This window comes from Neovison vison, chromosome 12 (genome assembly GCF_020171115.1).
Source record: "Neovison vison isolate M4711 chromosome 12, ASM_NN_V1, whole genome shotgun sequence".
NCBI classification, from domain to species: Eukaryota; Metazoa; Chordata; class Mammalia; order Carnivora; family Mustelidae; genus Neogale; species Neogale vison.
The window spans coordinates 94,358,018-94,378,433 of NC_058102.1; the positions used below are offsets into that span (position 1 = coordinate 94,358,018).

General features: G+C 39.8%; 1 protein-coding gene across 2 annotated transcripts; it reads left to right on the top strand.

Annotated features, from left to right (window-relative positions):
- The first annotated feature begins 1,405 nt into the window (after nt 1-1,405).
- Nucleotides 1,406-18,420, top strand: RXYLT1 (ribitol xylosyltransferase 1). 2 transcript variants are annotated; one of them, XM_044228084.1, is made up of 6 exons: nt 1,406-1,674; nt 2,490-2,645; nt 7,192-7,294; nt 11,248-11,562; nt 14,791-14,961; nt 17,992-18,420. In XM_044228084.1, exons 1-6 carry the CDS (start codon nt 1,506-1,508, stop codon nt 18,407-18,409), a joined length of 1,332 nt encoding a protein of 443 aa, XP_044084019.1. In that variant the 5' UTR covers nt 1,406-1,505; the 3' UTR covers nt 18,410-18,420. The 2 variants fall into 2 exon arrangements, with proteins under 2 accessions (XP_044084019.1, XP_044084020.1); XM_044228085.1 differs by lacking the exon at nt 11,248-11,562.
- The last annotated feature ends 1,996 nt before the right edge of the window (nt 18,421-20,416 follow it).

Consider the following 20,416-nt stretch of genomic DNA (forward strand, 5'->3'; position numbering starts at 1 on the left):
AAAAGTATGAGCTGTTGGTCAAGTCACCTCACCCCTCTGGACCTAAATTTCCTCCCAGCCATAAAATTTTTCTCATCAAACTATCTACATGTCAAGATAGAAGACAGAGACCTGACCCCAAGAACATAAAATTCTGGGAAGGTAAGTTTTTTGCTAATGGAGGAGATGGAACCTTTATCCAGAAATGTTAAGAAGAAGACTGAATCAGTTTAGAGGGTTGAATCAGTCAAGACACAGCCAGTGGAAGGCTCTGATGACCCACTCCACACTTGTGTTCTACAACTCTCTAGCTACCAAGACTTCCAAACAGGTTGAAGGACAAAGCAATACTCAGGGGTACCTGGCTGGCTCAGTCAGTAGATCATGTGACTCTTGATCTCAGGGTCATGAGTTGAACCCCGTGTTGGGCAAAGATATTACTTTAAAAAAAATACTAAATGTAACTGACAAAAAATTGTAGCCCAACATCACAAGGACTTGACAAAGAAAGTTTATTGACAGAATTCAATTTTACAGCCTTTATCTGACAAAAGACTACATGCCTGTGTGCACTCGTCTTATCAAGTAATAAAACTTAATTTTCTTAAATACTGTAGTAAGATATACATAACAAAATTTGCTACTCTAACCATTTTTAAGTGTACCACTGAGTGGCATTAATTACACTGACAATGTTGTGCCACTGTTACCACTTAACTTCTTTTTTTAAAGATTTTATTCTTAAACAACCTCTACACCCAGCTGTGGGGCTCGAACTCCCAACCTGGAGCCCATGTTCCACCAACTGAGCCAGCCAGGCACTGCACCACTTAGCTTTTTTAAATAGACATGTATATCATTTTAAATAGACATGTAAATAGACATGTATATCATCAAACATGTATATCATCTTTTAAATAGACATGTAATGTGGCAGGCCCCCTGGTAAGCCCTGGGAACAAAAACTAGAATGGGTCAATGCCTTCACATGGACGTCATGGATCATGGTGGGAGGTGGTGTTTGGGTTTGTTGGTTTTTGTTTTTTTTTTTTTTACGGCCAGATAACAGGTAAGCTTTTCTGTACATGGGGAAGCGGACAGGGTTGAAAGAGGTCAGCGGTAAACTACAGAGGTCAAGGAGCAGCGCGCGGTTAAGATGAGATCTCCCAACGTCCGGTTCCGAAGACCGACGACCACAGGTTACCAAAGCCCGGGAAGAAGCCACGCCTAAGACGGGGCGGGGCAGGGCGGGGCGGGGCGGGGCGGGGCGAAGCCCTAGGAGCAGCTTGGGAGGGGTTGAGGGAGGGGCCTGAGCTGGGCCGGCGCGAGGAGCGGGGAGGAGGTGCCGGGGCAGCTCCGGGGTGGGGCTTGAAAGGAGGCGGGGTTATTTCTGGTTACTCCGCCCCCGCCCCCCAGCCTGCCCGGCCTGGGCCTGCACCTGAAGCCGCAGGGCCACGGCCCCGAGCGCCGGCTTCTCCTCCGGCCCAGCACCAGGGTGGTGGTGGCGGACGGGAAGCCGGAGTGGGATGCGGCTGACGCGGAAGCGGCTCTGCTCGTTTCTCATCGCCCTGTACTGCCTCTTCTCCCTCTACGCCGCCTACCACGTCTTCTTCGGGCGCCGCCGCCGACCGCCTGCCGCGTCTCTGCGGGGCCTAAGGAAGGGGGCGGCCGCGGCGCGGGAGAGGCGAGGCCGAGGTAGGACACTGGGCGGCAGCTGACCGGCTTCGCGGGTCCGGGGTTCCCCCGGGCTCCAGGGTGCGCCTCGCCCCCTCCAGCTCTCGGTAGCCGGCCCTGGGCTCGGGCTCAGGCTCCGAGCGTGTGCGGCTCAGTCCTCGCCCGAATCTCACACGCCGGCCCCACTCCCCACCTTCAAAGCGGGCTGGCGCGCACTCTGTGAAACACGTCTTGAACCTGCAAGGCGTAGTCACGGAATGCCAGAGATTCCTGGGAAGACCGCTGCGTTGAAGACCTCTATTTCCTCATTCAAACAAAGAGCCTTCTCTAATTTTGTCCTGATTTGGGAAGGCCTCGGTGCTTTACCTCCAGATGGTGGTCATCTGTCCTGTATTTTGATCTATGTCAGAATCGGAGTCAGACTTAGCTCTCCCTTTTTTTCAGAATTTTTCTCAATAGAACTGTTGCACACTTTCCATTCTGAAGTCAAGTTTTTATGCATAGCTTCCGTATACACAATCTATAAAGAATAGCAAATGTTAAACTTATAACGATACCTATTATCCAGTTATTTTAGAAGGTCTCATTTGTGAGAGATAATTTTGTGTCTCCTATTAACATTTTAAGATCTTTCAGAATAAAGATTTAATAAAAATTAAATTCTGATTTCCTTTTTTTAATTGTATGTGTTTAATCAGTTCAAATTCAGTTGCTTTAGCTCTATGAAAAGCTAAAATTAGCACTCCCTGACACCTAATTTAAATCGCTTGAACTTATCTACAACTACAGCTCTACCCTACTGATAAACATTGTTTGTTACTCTTTTTAAAACACAGAACAATCTAGTCTGGGAAGTGAAGAATGGAATCCTTGGGAAGGAGATGAAAAAAATGAGCAACAACAGAGATTTAAAACTAGCCTTCAGATATTAAATAAATCCACAAAAGGGAAAACAGACTTCCATGTACAAATCTGGGGGAAAGCTGCCATTGGTAAGTTAATGTATAGAGCTAAGACATGTAAAAAGAATCCTAAATGTACTTTATTAATATTAAATTCAATTCATTTTAATACATTGTTTATTTCATTTGTTAATTAAAGCATCATGACACATTTTCTTACTTTTCATTGATATTTCCACTTCTGACTTCTGTTAGACAATATCTATGTAAATACACACATACACAAAAATCTGTTGTGGGTCTTCAGAAGATTACAGCTTAATGTGTAGATACAAAGTAGAATATAAGCATCATTATATAGAAATGCCTATGTCAACTGAATTTTTATGAATTTATGTATTTATGGGACACTTGACACACAAGTATAAGATGTGGCCCCTCCCCTTGATGGCCAAACAAGTTTGGGAAACATTGAAATGAACAAAGTTAAACAAGGTTCTTTATTCCAGGCCATTCTCAGAGCCCTTAATATGCCACTGTTCATTATAAATATGTAAGGGGGATATAGGATATAGTTAATTAAACTTGAATACCCATAAAAGCATTTTGCTCTGAGTATCATGAGATTCTAGAGTTCCAAGTTATATATTATGCTTAGAGAATGGGACCCTAAAGGAGAGTTACAAGAGTCGGAAAGAATTTAGTGAATTAAAAAGGGGTTTGTTAGACCTTTAAACATGAGTTGAATTTATCTACAATAAGGGATAGTGGTAGAAAGGACCAGATGAGAAGGAAGTAATCAGAGAATGATGCTTTGACCTTAGTGTTTCATAAATTCATTCATGCTTGCATCAAATATGCATCCTTGAAGATCACTACTGACCTCCAAATTTCAAGTATTTAGATCCAGGCTCTAATCATCAGGTTCTAGCAATGTTTTTCCTTACAAAATCTCTAATATTAATTACATCCTTTAAGTTCCTACTTCCCCATTCTAGTTTTTAATTAATTCTACATCTTAAAAGGTTTTCATGTTTCCAGCCTTTTCGCTTTGCAATTCAGTAAGCACAAAGTGACAGATGAGTTTTATCAAACACTGCTTTTCATCAATCTATTTCCCAGGCACATGGGATTCCAATTCCATTCCTATTCAAAAAGGAGGGGAAAGGGGGCACCTGGGTGGTGTAGTCAATAAAGCATTAGACTCTTAGACTCCTGATTTCAGCTCAGGTCCTGATATTAGGGTCGTGAGATCAAGCCCCATGTTGGACCCTGTGCTCAGTGCAGAGTTCTCTCCACTTCTGCCCCTTGCCCTACTTATACTTTCTCTCTTTCTTTCTCTCTTGCTCTCACTCCTGCTCTCAAATAAATAAATAAAATCTTTAAAAAAAAAAAAAAAAAAGGGAGCGGGGAAGGTGGGAATGAAATCACTGGTCCAATCAATTCTAAATTACAGCCAGGCAAACTGTTAGGTTTAAAGGGCTGGGAATTGTGGCTCAAAACTTCGCCTCTGGTCTTACAGCTCTACCTTTGCAGCCATCCTTTCTTTGTCATGAATGGTAGCATGTGCTTGCAGCTGGGTGGTTTTATCAGCCAGTATCCTGCTGGTAGGATTTAGGAATCAGTACCCTTCTTTCATTTCAACATCTCTCCATCTCCTTCATCCAAGCCAGCAGTGTTTCTGCTTATAAAACATTTTCAAGAAGCTTGTGGGTCTCCTATGTATGTCATAGGGATTAACTCTATTAAACAAGAACTCTTCCAGGTCTTTCCTGGAGAATCTCATCTTTGTTTCTGGCTTCTGCTGAGATAGCTGAGAAGACCCACAAATTACACACCTAATACCTATGTGACTGAATATTTTAACCTTCTTACCCTTTTGAGGCATTAGCAAAAAATATTCAGCTACATCCTTCACCTTTTTTCAGAAACATGCCTTCCTGACAGTGAATCTCCTAGTTTTCCACCCTTTGCAATTCAACAAGCTGAGACTTTCCCAGATCATCAAGTCCTGGCTCCTTCTTGCTTAACAGTTCCTCCCTCAATCATTCTTTCCTCTTACATTTACTATAATTAGAAAGAAGAAGCCAGACCACAGCTTCAACACTACCTGGAAATCTCCTTAGCTAAATATCCAAGTTTATCACTTACACATTCTACTTTTCATACAACTTCTGGACATAATTCAGCTAAACATTCTGGTGCTATTATAAGCAGGATCCCCTTTTCTCTGGTTTCTAATAGTATGTTCCTCATTTCCTTCTGAGCCCTCACCAGCAACACTTTTAACCTGCATATTTCTACTCACAGTCTGCTTCGATGTTTATAAAAACCAGTATGGGATTTATTTCTATTGTGCTTTTTCTCTTCTGAGTTCTCACTAGTTGAGTCACTAGCACTCATACTTCTACCTATAACCTGTCTAAGACATTTTAAAATCATTCTCCTCAAAGTTCTTCTAGCCTGTCCCCATTGCCCAATTCCAAAGGCACTTCCAGATTTTAAAATATTTGTTATAGTAGTATCTCATGTCCAGATACCATAATCTCTGGTTTCCTTTAGCTGCCATAACCCATTACCAAAACTTTAGTGAATTTAAACAATACAAATTTATTATCTTTTTAAAAATTAAGATGTAATTGATGTATGACATTATATTAGTTTCAGGTATACAACATAACGGTTTGAGATAATTGTATTTTGTGAAGTTATCAACATAATAAGTCTAATTAGTATCTTTCACCACACACACTTATACTTTTTTTTCTTGTGATGAGAACTTTTAAGATCTACTCTCTTAACAACTTTCAAATATATAAAACAGTATTATTAACTATAGTCATCATAAACTTAAATCTTACATTTTTGAAGGTAGAAGTCTAAAATGTGTCCACAGGGCTGTATTCTTTTTTTTTTTTAAAGATTTTATTCATTTATTTGACAGAGAGAGATCACAAGTAGGCATAGAGGCAGGCAGAGAGAGAGAGAGAGAGAGAGAGAGGAGGAAGCAGGCTCCATGCTGAGCAGAGAGCCCGACGCGGGACTCGATCCCAGGACCCTGAGATCATGACCTGAGCCGAAGGCAGCGGCTTAACCCACTGAGCCACCCAGGTGCCCCACACAGGGCTGTATTCTTTTTAGAGGCTCTAGAGGAGGATCTCTTTCCTTGACTTTTGCAGCTTCTTGAGATATGTTTCCTTGACTTCTGTGACATTGCTTGACTCGTGGCCCCGCTTCACTCCAACTTCTGTTTCCATCCTAATACCTCCTCCCCTCACTCTGACACCCTTCCTTACATCCTTGTAGGGACTCTTATGATTGCCTAGGGCCCATCCAGATAATCCAGGATAACCTCCCATCTTAGCGTCCTTAATCACACATAGAAAATTTCTTTCAGGGGCGCCTAGGTGGCTCAGTCACCTAAGAATCTGCTTTTGGCTCGAGTTATAATCCCAGGGTCCTGGGATCGAGCCCCACATTGGGCTCCCTGCTCAGTTGGGAGCCTGCTACTTCCCCTACTTGTGCGCTTTCTCTCTCTCTCTCTCTCTCTCTCTGTGTCAAATGAATAAATAAAATCTTTAAAAAAAAAGTTTCTTGGGGCACCTGGGTGGCTCGGTGGGTTAAAGCCTCTGCCTTCGGCTCAGGTCATGATCCCAGGGTCCTGGGATCGAGCCCCACATCGGGCTCTCTGCTAGGCAGGGAGCCTGCTTCCCTTCCTCTCTCTCTGCCTACTTGTGATATCTCTCTCTCTCTCTCTCTGTCAAATAAATAGATAAAATCTTTAAAAAAAAAGTTTCTTTTGCCATATAGGATAATGTATTCATAGATTCTAGAGATTACATCTCTGGACATCTTGGGTGGACAGGGAAGCATTATTGGACCACCACACATGGAAAGCTTTATCTGTTTGGCTAGGTGTTTAAATAGTTATTTTGTGGGTGTCCTTTAGTACTGGGGCATAATGAGACCAGAGCAAAGCACTTCTGACAATGTAAGTAAAACAGGGCTCTCAGATTCTGCTTTCCTCTACTCTCAGAGCTTTCATTCCGATGAAATGACAGTAAAATATCAGGAGCCGCCTTAAGGAGATAGATGTGAAGGCTTTTGTCTGCAGAGGGCATGATGCCGTGAGGGGTGTGTGTTCAAGTGAGGAGGAGTTACTATCTCCCTAATGTATTCACTGTATGCATAGATACATGAGCTCCTCTAGTGGTGTTTGGCAAAAAATGGTGAATTCCCCTAGTTTATTGTAATACAGAAAACATTCTAACCATGTAGTAACTAACATTATAACACATGTTGGGATAAAATAGGTAGTAATAGGTTTCTCAGATTTAGAGTAAGAGAGGTTATTGTCTTTAATATAACCCGCATTCTGCCATATTTCACACTGACGACTTCTGAATTCTGTCATATATTAACCGCCATATTGATGATTTTGAGCTATTGCTTGGCAGAGCTGCCTGCCAGAGGACCAAAAAGGAATACAGTCTGTTTTCCTGGTCAAATTATATAAATTTATAAATTACATAAATTTATAAATTATATAAATGAGCAGAACATAAACTCATCACACACCATAGTAAACCAGACAGTAAATGGGCTTGTTCTTATTGTTTTTTTTTTTAATTACCAGGTTTGTATCTCTGGGAGCATATTTTTGAAGGCTTACTTGATCCCACTGATGTGACTGCTCAGTGGAGAGAAGGAAATTCAGTTGTAGGAAGAACACACTACAGGTATTAATTGTGCAACGTTAAGGTTTGCGGTGTTTCTATACAATGTTTTATGTAAATATGAGGAGAAAAAGAAGAGGAAAACTTATTTAGAGACAATATTTCCACTTCCACTTGTGAATAGAAAAATGAATCTCATGAATATATATTGTAATTACAGCTTACCTGAACATTTTACAAGATACTTCCTTTTTTTTAATTTTGTCTGTTTCATTTTTATCAAAACATTTCTGATTATATGGGAAAGTTCATGCTCCAAATTTTATAACATTTGATTGTTGATAAGCATTTAATATTCCATATCTTGAAGGAATAATATATAATCTTAAAAATATTTTCATTTTTCTTTTTCATATGTTAGTCATGTTCACATACTTTATAATACTCAAGTGGTAGCAAAGTTATTGTTAAGACTTGTGAAAATTTTATAAAAATGCTTATATATGAATTCTTTCATGATTTGATGGTATATATTGCCATTTTAATGCAGTTACTCAGAAATCTTTTTTTTTTAAGATTTTGTTTATTTATTTGAGTGAGAGAGCACAGAGGGAGAAGCAGACTCCCCACTGAGCAAAGAGCCTAATGCAGGACTCAATCCCAGGATTGAGCTGGGACCTGAGCTAAACAAAGCCAGACACTTAACCCACTGAGCCACCCAGGGTCCCCCAGAAATCTCCCTTTTTTTTTTTTTCCTGATTCAGTAAAACCAATGTATCATTAAGACATCTTAAGTTTTTATTTTTATAAAACTTTTACCTATGACTCCACATTTTCTAAAAATTTTTACGAAGGTAGAATTATGATTATTTTCTTAAGGAAAAAATGTGGTAATTTTGCTCAATGAAAGAGTGCTATTTTCTACTAGATTCTGCTTTCTTGTTGAAATAAAAATTATTTTAAATTCTTATTTCAGGGGCACTGGGTGGCTCAGTGGCTTAAGGCCTCTACCTTCGGTTCAGGTCATGATCTCAGGGTCCTGGGATCAAGCTCCACAGCATCTGGCTCTCTGCTCAGCAGGGAGCCTGCTTCCTCCTCTCTCTCTGCCTGCTTCTCTGCCTACTTGTGATCTCTGTCTGTCAAATAAATAAACAAAATTATTTCATGTAACAATTGTACTACTAGGGGGAAAAATGTCAACTAAAGATCAGGTTTCTATTAGGATTCCAGTTATTTCCCACAGAAATCAAAAAGAAAAGCTATGGTTAATCTCAATATCGTTTGAAGTTTCTCTGCTCCTTTAATTCTTGTTTACTTTTTACACACGTGGAAAGCAATTTCATTTCATGTATCTTTTCAAAGTAATTTTTCTTGAGAAGTAAACAGGTTTTTATATTTTTTAAGATTTTATTTATTTAAGTAACCTCTATCCCATCATGGGGCTCAAACTCTTGACCCTAAGATCAAGAGTCACACACTTCTCCAACTGAGCCAAAATGGGTGAATTTTATGAAATGTAAATTAAAACTTACTCTGTCATGATCTTTAGAAATAAGTTCAACTTTTTTTTCAACTTTTTCTTAAAACAGCAGATGCTAATTGGAATACCATAATTGAGCTCTGATAATAATAAATTAAATAATGTGGCATCTAGCTTTTGTTTTATCAAATGGATGGACAGTTAGTTTCATATCTTGTGATAATTCCTGCATATGGACATTACAGGACTCAGAAGGCAGTCTTTTAAGGATAAGCAAAGGCCATGATGAGCGAAGATTTCTCCTAAGAAATTAAAAATGAAGTTGCCCTATGAAATTAAACTGTAAATCAATATATGATAGATATGAGTAGAAATAGGCAAAGTTCCTTCAAGAGACAGAATGAGACGTAGGCTTGCTTGTAACCTAACTGAACATATTAATATAAAGAATGTATTGATAAGGTTTCTGTGAAGATACATCAAGGAGAGATAATACTCAGTTCTGGAAACAGAAAGGAGAAGGGAAGGTAGGGAGATGTTGCAGTACCTATTTAAGTAATAGTAAAAGTAATAAAACTAATAACAGCAGCAAGACTCCTATAGTGATTCCTTTGTGCCAGGTTCTGTTCTAAGCACTGTACATCTGTTAATGCATTTAGTCTTCAAAATAATCCTGCGAGGGGGTCTGGCTAGCTAAGTTGGTGGAGCATGTGATTCTTGATCTTGGGATTGTGAGTTTGAGCCCCATGTCAGGTGTAAAGATTACTTCTGGCAGTGCCACTGCTGCAGGGTCACAGTCACTCACACACTCCATGAAGACATGGCAAAAATGTCCAGCCCTACCTAGTGCGTCAAGTATCTGATTGCTGGAAAGGGGGTAACAACTGCACGGTCTCCAAGACAGAGTTCCTAACATTTATGAATACAGAACTGGCTGCCTTCACAAAGAACTGGAAGGACTCTGGTGTCCTTGACCACATGATGAAGAAAATGGATGATAGGCAGCTAGATTTACAGAATTTCTTCTTCTTTGATGGCCTGGCCATAGCTTTCCATGATTCCTTTACAAGGAAGTAAAGGGCCTAAGGGCCTTTTGGGCCTGCCCTCCAGACCACCCCATTTCCTTCAAAGCAGCCTCCCAATCATCACCTCCTCCTCACATCCTATTTGGACCCTGAACCCAGAGCATCCACTGCCCTTTGCAGGCCAGTCCTGCTGGTAGTTAAAAAAGAGATAGCGTTGTTTAAAGTAAAACAGAGTTTTTATTACATCTTTCCTTTTTTAAGATAGGTTTATAATTTAAAAGACTAATAAGTGGTTATTATAGTAACTTGGAAAAGTCAGAAGACATTTTCATCACTCATAATTCCACTGTGCCCAGAATTCCAAAAACAAGGTTAGACAGCATTTCGTTATGTCTACTTCCAGTCTTTTTTCTATGTCTAGCATTATGTCATTAAAATTGTACTATAGATGCAATATTGTTTCTTGCTTTTTCACAGAGAATAATAGAACATATTCTCATTTACCCATCATGAAGAACCAACTAATTCTAGCTCTCTGTCATATTTCCTTTAGACATTTAACTTTCCTCTTTTTTTTTTTTTAAAGATTTTATTTATTTATTTGACAGAGAGAAATCACAAGTAGACGGAGAGGCAGGCTTAGAGAGAGAGGGAAGCAGGCTCCCTGCTGAGCAGAGAGCCCGATGCGGGACTCGATCCCAGGACCCTGAGATCACGACCTGAGCCGAAGGCAGCGGCTTAACCCACTGAGCCACCCAGACACCTCAACATTTAACTTTCCTCTTAAAAGAATTAAATATTCCCAGTAATAGGGAAGCTTTCTTTGTACTATTCTCAAGTTCCTTTTCTCTTGCTCCTCCTCAAAGGCAATCCCTGTAATGAATCTGGTGTGTATGTGTATCCTCCCATTCATATTTTTATATTTATACTTATACTAGATTTAAGCACAATTTTTTATATTGTACTTTCAAATATACATAGAATTATCATATTTTTTGAGACTTAACCTCCGTGGATGTTTATAATGCCACCCTCCATTTCTCACTTAACCTCCCTTTCTCACCTCCAATTCATCACTTACCCTTCCTTCAGATAAAGAGTGAAACAGTAACTCCCACATAAAAGAGGTGGGAACTATTGACTTAAACTATACAGAGGAGAAACTATACAGAGTTTCACACAATTCAGCTGTGAATAGTTTACCAGGTCAAACTCTGGCCAGCATGTATTTTGAATGTGGTTAAAGTAACAACAAAGCTACCACATTTCTGATTATCATATGCTGATCTTACGTAGGTTGATCTTACTACAACCAAAGCTTTCCATTGATTTACATCCATGCTCTATCATTCAAACCTGTTCAGGAAAACTTGCATTATAGAAATTATGTTTCTAGAAAGAATACAGATTACATCTCACTGTAGATTTTATGTAAAATCTGTAAAAAATTCTGATATCAAATATCTTTGTTCTTTGTCTCATGCTCTTGTTTTGTTGTATTGTTTTAACAGCTTCATCACTGGCCCAGCTGTAGTCCCAGGGTACTTTCCCATAGATGTGAATAACGTGGTACTGATTCTAAATGGGAGAGAAAAGGCTAAGATCTTTTATGCCACCCAGTGGCTACTTTATGCACAAAATTTGGTGCAAACTAAAAAACTCCAGCATCTCGCTGTTGTGTTGCTTGGAAATGAACATTGTAATAACGAATGGATAAACCAGTTCCTCAAAAGAAATGGAGGCTTTGTGGAGTTGCTTTTCATAATATATGACAGCCCCTGGGTTGATGATGTGAATATCTTTCAGTGGCCTTTAGGAGTGGCAACGTAAGTACAAAATACTATTAGGTACTTATAGACTCTTTAAGACCTGAATTTCTGAATCAGGAATATTGTACTTTAAGTTTGTAATAATGTAGTTCTGGGATCATCTGGGAGGCCACGTACAATCTTTTCCATGGAAAAAGTCTGGTTTGGTCTCATGCTACAATAATAATAATGATATTTTTAGAATACTTCAGGCTTTGTTGGTTGGTTTTATAGAGAGTGAGAGGGGAAGAAGGGCAGAGGGAAATGGAGAAAGAGAATCTTTTTTTTTTTTTTTTTAAAGATTGTGTTTATTTGAGAGAGAGAGAATGAGAGGAGAGAGGTCAGCGGGAGAAGCAGACTCCCTGCAAAGCAGGGAGCCCAATATGGGACTCAATCCTGGAACTCCAGGATCATGACCTGAGCTGAAGGCAGTTGCTTAACCAACTGAGCCACCCAGGCACCTGAGAAAGAGAATCTTAAACAGTCTCCATGGCCAGGGCAGAACCCAACTCAGGGCCCAATCTCACAACCCTGAGATCATGACCTGATCCAAAATCAAGAGTCAGACGCTTAACCAACTGAACCACCCAGGCGCCCCCAGAGTATTTTAGCATTTTATAAGGAGAGCAGATAAGTTAGCTTTTTGTATTTTAAATCTCCAAGGCATAGGATGAATTTCAAGTTTATCAGTAGTGCCCTAAAGAGATGTCTAAAAGAGAATGACAGAGAGGCAGACCTTCTTAAAACAACTATACAATCTCTATAATTCATAGTAAAAACAAACAAAAAGATCTTACTTGAATATTAAGGGGTGCCTGGGTGGCTCTGGTGGTTAAGCATCTGTCTTCGGCTCAGTCATGATGCCAGGGTCCTGGGGATTGAGCCCTACATCGGGCTCCCTGTTCATTGGGGGGTCTGTTTCTCCCTCTGCCTTCTGCTCCCCCTGCTTGTGCTCTCTCTCTCGGTCTTTCTCTCTGACAAATAAATAAAAATTTTTTTTTAATTTAGAAAAGCAATATTAAGTCAGAAGGATTCCATACCCCTGGATTTGGGAGGATCATAATATGCTCAGAGCTGCCACTGAGACTTGTTGAACTTGCACAAATCTTTTCTTTAATAAGAGGGGTTAAGTAATAACAAAGGCTTTTAAATATGTCTGTACCATCTTTCTATAAAATTGAAGCTTATTTTTTATCTTTCTGTTAATGAAGTGTGTTTAGTTGACTTTAAGAGAAGTTAAACTTATGTCCAGCACTAATATATAAACCCCAGAGTTCTGTCTCTTGTTCACTGTATTGGCAGAGTCTAAAACCAAGCCTGCACAGAGTAGACAATGAATACTTGTCAAATGGATGAATTACAAGAAATTTCATTAACGTGCTCTCTGAATCAGATATTCCTTATTCACTCATCACTTGTTACCAGATGGGACCTTAAACTACTGTTTAGTTGGGTACACAAATATCACCAGAGAAGTGTATTAACAAGACATATTTGAGGGCCCACCCTACAGTACTCCAATCTAGTAGGTTTGTGGTAGCATCAGACAAAAATTTTTTATATTAGGTATAACAAGATACAAGACTCTGAAAATTCCATCCCTTGAGTAGAGCTCATACTGGTAAAATGCTCTGAAACAAAATTACTCTTTCACAGTAACTCTATGTAGCCTATTCATACAATTTCCATACATTGGATGAAAACCCTTTGCAATTCTGTTATTGTTGGACTAGACCAATACCCTTTTTATGGATCTGGTGGTTTTCAACCAGAAGCAGTTTTGCTGTCCAGGAAACATTTGACAATGTCTGGAGATAATTTTTGGTTGTTACAAGTGGAAGGGGGAGGCAACAATAGCATCTGGGATGCTGCTAAATGGCCTACATGGTAGATAACAGCCTCCACAACAAAAAATGAACTAGCCCAAAATGCCAATAACGCAAAGGTTGAAAGAACCTGTTATAGAATATTATATAAAGCTTCACCCTTATAGGAAGGTTGTATCTCAGACACACAGTTAGGTCTCTAATATTTCCAAATGCCCATAAGAATAGGTCAATTGCAAAAGGCCTCTTTGATATGCCATGAGAGGTTTTAAAAATATTTTTTGTTATTTTTTTTAAAAGGTAAGTTTTTTTTTTTTTTTTTTTAAAAGAGTTACTTACTCATTGAGAGAGACTGTGTGGGGAAGGGGCAGAGGTAAAAGGAGAGAGAGTCTTAAGCTGACTCCACGCTGAGTGCAGAGCCCAACTCAGGGCCCTATCTCAAAACCCTGAGATCATGTCCTGAGCTAAAACCAAGAGTCAGAGACTTAACTGACTGTGCCACCCAGGCACCCCAATTTTTTTTAATCTACTTGAGGGGTACCTGGATAACTCCGTTGGTTGGCCATCCAGCTCTTGATTTCAGCTCAAGTCATGGTCTCAGAGTCCTGGGATTCAGCCCTGCGTTGGACTTCTGTGCGTTTGGCACGAGTCTGCTTGGGATTCTCTCTCTCCCTCTCCCTCTGCTCCCTCCCTTCCCTGCATGTGTGCATCTCCCCCAATAAGTAAATAAATTAAAGAATAAAATATTTTTTAAAAATCAGCCTATAAGGGCGCCTGGGTGGCTCGGTTGGTTGAGCAACTGCTTTCAGCTCAGGTCATGATCCTGGAGTGCCAGGATTGAGTCCCACGTCAGGCTCCCAGCTCCATGGGGAGTCTGCTTCTCCCTCTGACCTTCTCAGCTCTCATGCTCTCTCTCACTCTCTCTCTCAGAAGAATAAATAAAATCTCAAAAAAAAAAAAATCAGCCTGTAAGAGCTCTTTTTTAAAAATCTACTTTAAAAGCCTTTGGGAAATTGGAGCTCTTTACTATAGAAATGTGTATTCTTTAATCTTTCCATCATTAAAACATTCATTAAATCATCATCATTATGAATGTGGATTATTTATAATTTGAAGGTCTTGAATTCAACCTTCCTTATAACTACAAGTTATGGAAGTTGAAGAGTGTTAAAAAAACATTTCAGACACTTAATCTCTATGGCAGTTTTGTAAAAGATGTCAAAGTGAGGTTATTTTTTTAAATTAGTAGATTCAGGGACTTTTCCAAAGTAAGTGTGGAAAATTATAGTTTGAGGTTTAGAAAATCATACTTGAAATCTCTCCTCTCTGCATCATCATGCTACCTAAGTTGTTAGGTTATACGATAATTTGCCAATTCTACTGTCATATACTATTAACTCATATGTACTTATTTTTATAGATACAGGAATTTTCCTCTGGTGGAGCCAAGTTGGTCAATGCTGCATAATGAAAGGCCCTACTTATGTAATTTCTTAGGAACCGTTTATGAAAATTCATCCAGACAAGCACTGATGAACATTTTGAAACAAGATGGGAACGATAAGCTTTGTTGGGTTTCAGCAAGAGAACAGTAAGTTCTATGTTCACTTGATTCACCCATTTTGTTCTCCAGTCCATGAGTTGCTTTATGCAGCAGCACAGGTCTCCAAAGAGACATTGTTAGCTTCATTAATACCAGTCTTCCTGCAGAAGATATATCAGTAAATAAGGCTCTGTAGAAACTGGGTTGTATGCATTTAAAATTGGGAGAATCTCCTATAGCTATAGTCCATCCTTTAGAGGAATGCTAGTAACTATCCTATGCAAATGTCAATTGTTCAAGATTCCCCCAATATTTGTTAGTTAGACCTGACACATAAGTGATTATGAATGCCAGTAAGACCTTAGGTTCATCCCTGAGATGTTTGGCAGACCAGTTTCAGTGTTCCAAGAGTGGCATGAAGTACTCCTTAGAGAACTGACAGCACCCCGAGGACAGAACAGGACACACTAGTCTCTGAATCCCCAGATCTAACATAGGACCTTACACAAAATAGGCCTAAGATAAGTGGGGAGTGGATGGTTGGATGGATGGATGAATTTAACTTTCTTCCATCTTTTGCACGGTAATCATGAAAACAGTTCATGGAGTATAGGAGAAATCTTGGAATTATTCCTTTTGTTTTTAAATAAACAAATGTAGTTTCATGTGTAGAGTCATCAGAGAAGAAATGCCTTAAAAATGTCCCTCCAGATCTAGAAATATATTAATTGTAGCAGATACTCTCTTTTCAAGTCATAACTGCCAACTCAAACAACAGAGTTAGAGTTAGTGTAACCATACTGCATCCATTCAGTCACCAGCTGTTTTTCAAGCAACTGCTATATGCCTGAAACTCTCTCAGCCCTGAAGGTTACAGCAGGGAACAAAACAGTCAAAACTCCATGCCCTCCTAAAACTGAAATGTTTGTTGGAGGAGACAAGCCAGTAAAATATATTGTGTGTCAGAAGAAGATAGATACCATGTAAAAACAGCTGAGCAGAGGAGGGATGTAGAGAGGACTAGGCATCAGGAGTGGAGCATCTGCTGTTTTAGAATGGCCGAGGAAAGCTCCAGTGTGAAGCACAGGCCGGAAGAAGCTGCAGGAGTGAACTCCATTTCTATTTAGGAGAAGGGTAGTCCAGGCAGAGGGAAAGCAAATGTAAAGAGCCACAGGAGGACAGTATACCAGGAAAGGGATGAATGAGGGCAGTATAAAGTATCAAAGTATTGTAGAAATAGAATTACTCTTGTAATTCCTCTTATAGCATTGAGCCTGGAAGTCGAGTAGGTGTCCTCCTTGCTTCTTTCTCATTGCTACTTTCAGACCCTTCTCCTTTTTTCTTTCCTAAAGCCTCCCATTTTGAGTATCATATCAGCAAACAACCATCCAACAAAACCATCCATTGTTCTTCCTCTTTGAAGTCATTTACTGACCCGGGGGTTTATCTCTTTCGCTCTGTGAAGAGTTTAGTTCTGGCACACTCTCACTCTCTCCCATGTCACTCCAACCTAATTCTTGGTGATTCCCAATCTACGTAGATGGTCCTTCTTTTACCTTTGTCTTATAGTCCTTTACCCCCGTCTTCCAATGATCTGGTCCAACAGTCGGCCTTGGCCACTCAGTGTCATGCTCATTTCTTAGACTTTATCATTACACATACTCCGTCTTCTCTGTGATCTCAGGTTCCAGCATCTCTCTCTGTAACCACCATTTTCTGTCATTCCAGCTCACTCGCTGTAAATATCTGACTCCAACAGGTTAGCTGGGATTTATAATTCATTGCTCTTACTACCTTTTCATTGGCCTTTGCTCACCTCATCTTTACTTTCTTCTTCTCCCCACTTAAATGTCATAGTCAACTATGACTGATACACATAGTTCCTAGTTCCCTAATGGAGCAAACCCTAACTCTAGTTAAATCCAGCTTTCTTAACCTGCACCATACCTGCACCGTGCAGACACACACACACACACACACACACACAGAATCGTGCCAATAGACCTTGCTTTAAATACACGATCTTGACTCTCAAGTGCCCAGCAATCAGGTGTTTTCCTTATCCATATATTTTCCCCTCTCCTACAAGACTGTTTTATACCTTCTTCTCTTCTTCTCTCCTTTGACCCTTTTGCTTATTTCATGGAGACAATAGGAATAGTCGGGAGAGAATGTGAAGCTTTCTAGAGGTCTCTCAACCTCTTCCCTTGCTCCTGTACAGTCTATTCTCAACACAAAGGCCAGATTAATTCTGATAAAACGTGGATCAGGTCAGTCACCCTGTGATCACAGCCTTCCACGATGGAATGCTCTGACTTTATCCTCCATCCCTCTCCCCCTCAGTTACCTTGCTTCAGCCAGCCTGGCTCTTCCTTGTTCTTCCTTGACCTTGACCTTGACCTTGCCAGGCACACACTGTCTGTACTTATACTGCACTCGGTTCTCCCCTGAAATGTCTGCATGTTTTGCTGCCTCACATCCACTGTATGCTCAGATGCTCCTGCATTGAGACGTTCCCTGCCTACCTCTTTAAATCCGCGACTACTAGTTCAGAAACCCCCTCCTCACTTCTCTGCTTTGTTTTTCTTCATAGTATTTAACACCTAAATAACATACTGACTGACTGGTTTACTACCCATCTCCATCACTGGCACTAGAATGTAAACTCTGTAAGAACACAATGTTGGAGGGTGGGTTAGAAAAAGAAGACCTGGCCCTCAGAAGACATTTAGCTGGCTCAGTTGGCAGAGCATGAGACTCTTGAATTTGGGGTTGTGAGTTCAAACCCCACGCTGGGTGTAGGGATTACTTAAAAATAAAATCTTAAAATATATATATATATATTGGCTAGATTAACGTTCATTTATAAATGTCATGGTGACTATTAGATTTAAACATATGCCACTGTAAACTTCTCAAACTTAAATATTTTCAAGAAATCTATTTGGGCAAGATTTTATTTCTGTCTTCTGCCTGTCATCTCTGTAATGTGTCCGCCATTACCTGTAGCTGACATTTTCCCTCACAAAAAACATGCTAAGTAAAGTGAAAATAACAGTTGTTTTTCTGATTTTTTAGGTGGCAGCCTCAGGAAACAAATGAAAGCCTTAAGAATTATCAAGATGCTTTGCTTCAGAGTGATCTCACATTGTGCCCGGTAGGAGTAAACACAGAATGTTATAGAATATACGAGGCTTGCTCCTATGGCTCTGTTCCTGTGGTAGAAGATATAATGACAGCTGGCAGCTGTGGAAATACATCTGTTTACCATAATGCTCCTCTGCAGTTACTCAAGTCCATGGATGCTCCCTTTATCTTTATTAAGAACTGGAATGAACTTCCTGCTATTTTAGAAAAAGAGAAAACTCTCATTTTGCAAGAAAAGGTTCAAAGAAGAAAAATGTTACTTCACTGGTATCAGAACTTCAAAAGAGAGCTAAAAAGGAAATTTACTGATATTTTAGAAAGCTCATTTTTTATGAATAATAAAGGGTAACATTGAGCTAAGATCTGCTTTTTAAAGTCATTTCTAATATGTGTGTATGTGTGTGTGTGTATAAATGTTCTTTGAGGTACCCTCGTAGACCCTAGATTATGTATGTAGTGTCAACTAAGTGCTCTGTTTTTGGTTCAGTCCTGGAAATGAAGTTAAAATGTTACTCAAACTCACTTTTACTAAGTCAGATGATTTAACATTTATCAACTTTTCTGAGCCATTCATATCCACTCTAGGGAAGCAGTGTTCTGTGGTGGAAAGATAGATTTAGAGTCAGACTGAACCTGGGTTGAAATCTTGCCTCTACACCTACTACCTGAGCAAGCCATCAAAGCGTCCTCAGTCTTGGTTCCCTTCAATGTGAAATGAAGACAGTGGTACCTCGTAGGTTAAGTTTTAAATATGAAATAAAATAATATATAAAGTATCCAATATATACAGTAAATGCTAAATAAATACTAATTTCTAATTCATTTGTCACTCCCTACTAGTTGATAAGATTAAATTTAAATATTTTAATACATGTTCAATTACATAATTTGGAAATAATCATATACCGTGTCAAGAATGTATGTGGATAAATCTTACAGAGTTAGACCTTTAGATCACTCAACTTTTCTTGGAGTAGGCGCCTGGATATACAATTTTGTCATAATTCATACATAATGGCCCTAGGTATTCAACAAGTCTAAGTTTCCCCTATGCTTTCTTAGACCTAGAATTCCTACAGAGATGTCCACACCATCAGGTCTGGCAGCCTGGATAAGAAGGACATTACCTCTGTATTATACTGGAACATCATGGTGCCGGCACAACACTATCCAGTTCTGAGGAAACTACCAACCTACAACCCCTGCTAATAGCCCTGCACTCAGGGAGCCATAGTGTATCACCTGGTCTCCCCTTGTCCCACACTTCAGGTGATAGCTAACAGCACATTATTCAAGGACACTCTGTTGATAGGCTTCCTGATGATCCTGAACATTAGTACCCCAAAATAATATTAACAACAATAACAATAACAACAACTAAGGCAAATAGCTAGTTTAAGGCTTGTTGAACTAGGAAACACTGAGAACCTGACAGTGAACTGGAGGAGCAGAAACTGAAAGGCTATAATGGAATAGGAGCCATAACCTGGTATTGGGACAACAAAGAAATGCTCAGGACAAGCTCAAGGAGAGAGAAATCTGAACCCAGGGCATTGTGGTGGTTCTTAATGGGTTTCTAGCTCCCACTCCCATGAATTTTGAGATTGCCTTTTCATTTCATCTTTGTGTATCCTCAGAATTGCCTCCTTTCTTCAACCTTCATCCCTCCTTGCCCCTGGTTGCTTGAGCTGACTTCCAAACCCAAACAGCCTACCCAGAACAAGGACCATATGTTTCATCTCTTGGAGTCCACATTTGCCTCTCTCTTGAATAAGAGTAGATGATAGATTCGACGTTATAACATGATCCTCCTTTGACTCGATTAACGAAGTCTTTGTATTATGTTTTACCAGCAAGATGACACCATCTTTCTTTCTGTAGTACTTAGTGCTTCCCATAATCCTTGCGAAGAATGCTTTCTGCATCAATATATTTGTTGCTAGCCAGGCCTTTGGAATGGCAAGACCATGGGGCAACAGACAAGTGAATCATATCAAAAGAAATTTTTCAGAGGCACCTGGGTGGCTCAATCATTGGAGTGTCCAAACGTCATCTCAGCTCAGCTCATGGTCTTGGATCATGGGATCAAGCCCCATGTCAGGCTCTGTGTTCAGTGTGGAGTCGCTGGAGATTGTCCCCCTCTCCATCTCCCTCCCCCTCCACTTCTCCCCCTGTTGGCCCTCTCCCTCCCTCCCTCAAATAAATAAATAAATAAATAAATAAAATCTTAAAAAAAAAAAAAAAGAAAGAAGTTTTCCAGTGTTTTCCAACATCCTTCCGTATTCTATGGAGTTTGTGGCTTACTTTTTAAAAGGCAACTCCAAGCCATCAGTTGTCTCTAGTATTAGTTGGGAAT

Excerpts from the sequence above, each read along its gene's own strand:
- RXYLT1 (XM_044228084.1), top strand. The coding sequence starts at position 1,506 with ATGCGGCTGACGCGGAAGCGGCTCTGCTCGTTTCTCATCGCCCTGTAC. Across the intron at positions 1,675-2,489 it reads GCGGGAGAGGCGAGGCCGAG|AACAATCTAGTCTGGGAAGT; the intron begins GTAGGACACTGG and ends TTTAAAACACAG. Across the intron at positions 2,646-7,191 it reads CTGGGGGAAAGCTGCCATTG|GTTTGTATCTCTGGGAGCAT; the intron begins GTAAGTTAATGT and ends TTTAATTACCAG.